At 31.6% G+C, this 6,067-nt stretch overlaps 1 protein-coding gene across 16 annotated transcripts in view; it reads right to left on the bottom strand.

The window, feature by feature from the left end:
- Nucleotides 1-2,049: 2,049 nt before the first annotated feature.
- Hecw (Hecw ubiquitin protein ligase) overlaps nt 2,050-6,067 on the bottom strand; it is a 294,511-nt gene continuing 290,493 nt past the window's right edge. For all 16 annotated transcript variants that reach the window (XM_076395705.1, XM_076395704.1, XM_076395703.1 and 13 more), the window contains 5 exons: nt 4,780-5,013; nt 4,453-4,719; nt 3,808-4,105; nt 3,501-3,751; nt 2,050-3,439 (listed from right to left, as the gene is read on the bottom strand). In XM_076395705.1, coding sequence (XP_076251820.1) covers nt 3,181-3,439; nt 3,501-3,751; nt 3,808-4,105; nt 4,453-4,719; nt 4,780-5,013 — 1,309 coding nt within the window. In that variant the 3' untranslated portion in view covers nt 2,050-3,180. The remainder of the gene's footprint in view (nt 3,440-3,500; nt 3,752-3,807; nt 4,106-4,452; nt 4,720-4,779; nt 5,014-6,067) is intronic.

Raw genomic sequence — 6,067 nt, 5'->3', positions numbered from 1 at the left:
CAATTCGGTTTCCGTGCCTCACCTCATGCAACACTCATGCCTCCACCAACTGCTGCAACACGAGCAACTATCCACCAGGCACTGATAAAATGTCGAAAAACCGGAGCCATCTTCTGAGATGTCTCCAAAGCTTTCGATCAAGTATGACACCATGGTCTATTATTTAAAGCGAAACAGCTAGGTCTACCGAATGACCTAATATCCCTGATAGATTCATACTTGGATGATAGGTCCTTTCAGGTGAAGATCGGTGACGCAATCTCCTCTCTTAAATAAATTTCGGCAGGAGTCCCACAAGGTGCTCCACTTGCCCCAGCACTATTCAACCTTTATATGGCTGATTTCCCTCTCTACAAACTTTCCCACACAGCATTTTACGCAGACGATAGATAGATAGATAGATATTCTGTTCAGGCTATTCTGTTCCACCGCAAGAAGAAGTTCCGCGCCTATCGCCTCCAAATCGATGAAGTCCCTATCCCATGGCTCCAGAAAGTTTCATACATCGGTCTCCAGTTCGACCGCAAATTCCAATGGTCAGCTCAAATTTAGCACGCTATTTGCAAAGGAAATGGCGTGTATAGCCTACTATTTCCACTACTCTGCAGAAAAAGCAAACTTCCAATCCTACAGAAAAGACTGAAAACAGAAAGCGACGCTGTATAAAATGATAGTCCGTCCAACCTGTCTCAATGGAGCACAGGTGTGGTACAGGTATGTCTCGGAGAGACAACTTGAACTACTACAAGTGTTCCAAAAAAAGTCCGTGCATTACTCAGAGCCCCATGGCTTATGAGGAACGTCAATACATACCTCAAATCAGACATCCCATTTGTGAAAAATTTCATAAACATGCTCAGTGTGAGGTTCTCCATAGGAACCTTAGAACACGACAACAACTTGATAAAATTCCTACCCGTCCACAAACCCAGGCAGTAAACAAACTATGAAGTGTCCCACTCGTAACCCAGGGTCTGTGTCGCCCGCAAAACAATCATTCCCCGAACCTGAAGCGACATCAGCCGAAGACCATTTGGTTCTAGCTGGTCAAATGGTTTATCGAGTTTTGATGACTGAGCTAATGCTATCCGTCTTTGATACTGAATTTTTTTCCATATTCCATAGCAACTTCAGTTCGCCTTTGGTGACCTTACACTCTGAGCTGTGACTTGTGCCGCGAATCCAGGGATTAGAGGTCTTTTTCGAAACTTAAATGTTTCCTAATTTGAATAGTCTTTGACTAACGGTATTTGAGCACCTTTAATCCACCTTTTGCTGTAAGTTCACAGCTTCAGTTGCGATAATTTGCCCTCTGCCCGAACTTCATTTAATTATATCAAGGAATGCTTTGAATAACTATGGAACGATTGCCAATTCAACGTCAACCTGTCTTATTTTCTTAATATGTTAATTAATTTGAGCCGATTAATTGAATGAACTCAAAAGAGAAGAGCCTTATGATCTCCTTGAAATCCTCCGTGTTGAAAATATATTATAGTATAAACCATACTCCTAAGTCTAGAAGACTCACTCAACATACTATTAAGTGAAACATAAACGCAGTCTTCGTAGCCAGGGTCATATCAGTCGCGCAATATAATATATGTAATAAGAGTATTATTTGTGTCAAATTATATATTTTTAACATATACATCCTTCTTGCATTACCAAAGGTGCTAGTAGATTTAATCACAATAACAAAGATATTGTGATTTGAATGAATAGACATTAAGAATATAGGATATTAAGAAATAATAAAATAAAAGAGTATCCTCTTTTGGATAATTCCAGAGGGCGTTCTGTCTACGCAGAATATAATTTTGCACCTAAGTTGGTTATTCTTATTCAGTCTTACATTCTTGGTTATGGATGTAAATTTATGTTAATTTCCATGAGTGGTATACTATATTTCATATTTTGTTAATTACTGCATCTTTATAAATGGTCTTTGATTTTTTAATATTTTTGAAATCATTAATTTCATAGTAATTTTATAGTTATATACTATATTAAGGATGAACAAACAGGACACATACTAAAAAAAGTTCATTTCAAGGGGCTATTTTATTTTTTGGAATGTTACAAGGTCTTATTTAAAAACACAAACTACATGTAAAACATGACATACATCTACATATAATTAAAAGACAATACAAATACATTGGCATATTATTAAATGTTACTGTGTGGCCAATATTCATTTAGATAGCAGTTGAAATTGTTATTCACAAACTTAATTATTGACTAGAATTTTTTAAATCACATTTCTCTTTCTATAAAAATGGACAAGGCTACATTATTCTATTATAATCATTCATTTGGTAACTACATATAAGCTCATAGGGCTTTATTATTCCAAATTTTGAACTAGTAATTTAGAATTAAAGCGATAGATATAATGAATAGTAACTAATAAATTGTTCTATTATAAATATTTGTTGCATCAACTCATTTACTTTAAAACACTTTGGAATAATAAAGCATATCTTAGCAACAAATAAATTAAAACATTAAAACTCTATTAAACAATATTTAAAATTAAAGTATAATTTACAGATATTAAAAGTTATATTTACCCAATAAATAATTGTTATTATATTAATAAATATTGATGACTGAATTCCATTAAACTGTATTATACATCTCATACATTTGGAACAATAAAAACGATTTTAAGAATCTTTCATTTAAAATAACAAAAATATCATGACCAAAAATTGTGCACAACCCTTAAAAAATAAATAATTGTTGCATATATTTACATCTTAAAAAAAACTAAATAAAAACTGTACAAGTATTTGGTAAAAAATGTCGTTGGATCCAAAAATATACAATGCTTAAACAATGTCAACCTTCTTTTCACAAGATTTACTCTTATATCCAACAATACTGGCTTCAACATGACAAATACAAAACAGGAACAGATACATTCCAAATAATTTAAATATTAACTCATTTGGAAAGAAAAACAATACAAAAATAACATTTCAACAAAAATGAACAAATCTTGAAGTACTTGAATTTAAGTATCAATAGTTTTATATATGATTAAAGAGGCAGCAATACATTCTAACGGTTATCTTTTCTCCTAAAAGTAAATGCTTTTGTATTATAATTTGGCTTTTAATAGATTTATTTAATTCTATTTGGTATTTTTAGAATGCCATAATCATTTCTAATCTATTCAATACCAAATGTGTTTGTTTCCTCTACTGCCAACAACAGTTTCTCATATAAGACTTCAAATGTCGGATAAGATGGTAAATCTAATCTATTAAAGCATGTATGAGCTCTAGGAAGACTGTTAGGCTTGCCCCATTTTTCAATACAAAACTTTCTTGATCCTATCGAACCCCTTAATGCGGCGAATCCCTCAAATGGTATACTGGAGGTACCTGTGACAAACTGGAGTAGTCTTAATCTCTGCTCGTTGGTAAATCTAAAAATTAAACAAAATATTACTGATTTTACTAAATTAAATCAGACAAACGTTTTCATACCTTTCAATTGCTTGCCAAAACCATGCTACCACAGGATGCTGATCATGATAACCACCTCTGTACTCTGTATTATTCCTCCAATCTACCAAATCAATTTCTGCAGTACCAGCAATGACAAGTTCAAGCTCTCTAGCGTCGAAGACGCTCACCAGTCTAGGATCAACCACCTCATAAAATCCTCTGACTAGCGATTCGGTTTGCTCAGCAACACCCCTTTCTAATCGCCATCGAACTATTCTTTCTAAGTACTCCTATATAACAATAAGTGTTGTAGAATTATGTCTCACTACAAATAATAAATACATACTTTTTTGTTCTTTTCTGTAACTGGTACATTTCTACCACCAGGTTTAAGCTCTCGCTCCATCACTTGACCAAATACTTCTTCCGTAACGGCGAAGGTTAGCTCCAATTCGCCTTGCACTGATACATCATGTTCTTTGATCCATTGAAGAGATTGATGGAATTCAAAATCAAGACTTTCTAGATCTGATAACGCAACTGGTAGTCTAAGAAGAGCTTTATAAAATGGACGAGTGAAGAAAGCGTCCAGAAGATACTGGTGGACTAAAGCTAAACCTAAGACTCTGCCACTAAATCTAAACCTGAAAAATATAAAAATAGTGAATACAGTTATAATATAAAATACCGTTAAATTTTATATTTTTTTATAAAGGAAAATCATAAATTATTAATGTATGCAAAACATCTGTATAAATAAGAATAGATACTGTAACTAAACAATCAAGTTTATTATTATTCTTTTGTTAGACGGCACTATTACTAGATCTATTGCTTAATGCAAATATTTCTAAAACCATTCATTTTAATAAAATAACTTACTATTCAGTATATATGAACAAAAGATATATTATAGTTAAATAATATTAACAAATAAATTTCACAAGTTTTAGTATTAATTTATGTTTAAAAATGTTGATTAATTACTCACCAATCATGATAATTATCTACAAAAGCAGACATTGGTGATATTTGGACAGTGTAAGTATCATTAGCTGAATATTCGAATAAACCATAATATGGATTAAATAATTCTCTTGATAATAGGAAGAAAAATTCTCGAGATGGACCTCCATAATCTAAGCCTTCCTCATTATCCCAAACTATACATAGCTTTCCCTTTTGGAGATCTTTTTTATTAGCCGACATAATTCTTCTAAAAGCATCCTCCAGTAAATGTTCCCGTCTTATATGCAACCTTTAATTAAAATATATTTGATTATTAGAGAATTCTAGCGTAAAATGCTCAATAACTCACTTGAATTTGCCTGGACCTTGTCCATAGCCTTTGCTCTCTAATTTCCTATAGAAGTTTCTTAGTTTCGCTTCGAAATCTCTTTTGTGTGGGGCCGGAACCCGATGTCTTCCCAAACCTGGAGAAGCGATAGGAGATGGTTGCGGCGAGCCCCGAGGACTTCTTGTGGCACTACTCGAATTGGTAGTCCTTGACTCCATGGCCGGAACATATGACATAATCTCCTGTTCGAAAAGGCTGTAACAAAAATGTATTATAAATATCAACATTACATGGTATTAGTTATTTAGTTAGGAGACAATAAGTCGCAAGTCTGTCTATTATTTATAGATTAGTCATACAAAGATAATGGATAGTAAAACAGTAATGGTTTAGATATGCTCATAAAACAACTAAAAAACATATTTTAACTTTTTAAAACTGATAAAGCCATTACTCTTCGTTATTGTCAACAGACATAAATCAATTTTAAATACTACGTTAATTATTTCATCACAATGCTAACCCTGTTTATTTTTGTTTCTATTAAAGAATGTATGAATCATTAAAGTATTTTTAACGAATAATCATGAACATTATGATCATAATATAATAACAAGCAATAATATAGCATAAAGGGCACAATTTTAATCTTAGTATAAAATGGATGAAACTAGTTTCTAGACTTTCATGCAGTGATGTATTGCTAGTTGTCTAATATAAAATTACTCAAAATATTTTTTTATGAATCAACAGTTTGCATATTGAACTTTATTTTTGTTATATGTTTAATGTTTTGGTTCTCTACCTTTTAGGAACTATTTTCCTCTATTTGTACAAATTGCTTTTAATAATAGCAATATCAATAATATCAGTAACTATTTATAAACGTAAATAAATATTAACAACTGGGTTGTATTTAGTTACAAGTTATTATTTATAATATAATAATTCAATATAATATTACGAAAAAATTTAGAATTTCTATTATTTTTCGTTAATTAATGTCTTATAAATTATACTACATTTGTTGTCAATTTGAATCAAAATTATATTTGTTAAAAATTACTAGTCAGATATTTATAATTCGTGTAATATGTGTATTTTAGTATTTTGTTTATTCACAAATATGCCTTTAAAGTTCAGGAAATAAATGAAATAAAGTATTTTTATGGGCCATCTAACTTTACGTATGTAATAAATTTTGTATTTTAAGGATACTGATGATGATGCACAGATGTGACCTATTTCTTATTAAGCAATGTGCACAAAATATTGCATTACATTTGTGAATTATGTACAGATAGAATTT

Source organism: Rhynchophorus ferrugineus, unplaced genomic scaffold (assembly GCF_030347505.1).
Source record: "Rhynchophorus ferrugineus isolate W39M unplaced genomic scaffold, kcgeb_rfMv2 rfM2, whole genome shotgun sequence".
NCBI lineage: Eukaryota > Metazoa > Arthropoda > Insecta > Coleoptera > Curculionidae > Rhynchophorus > Rhynchophorus ferrugineus.
This window is presented reverse-complemented; position numbering and strand designations above follow the sequence as displayed.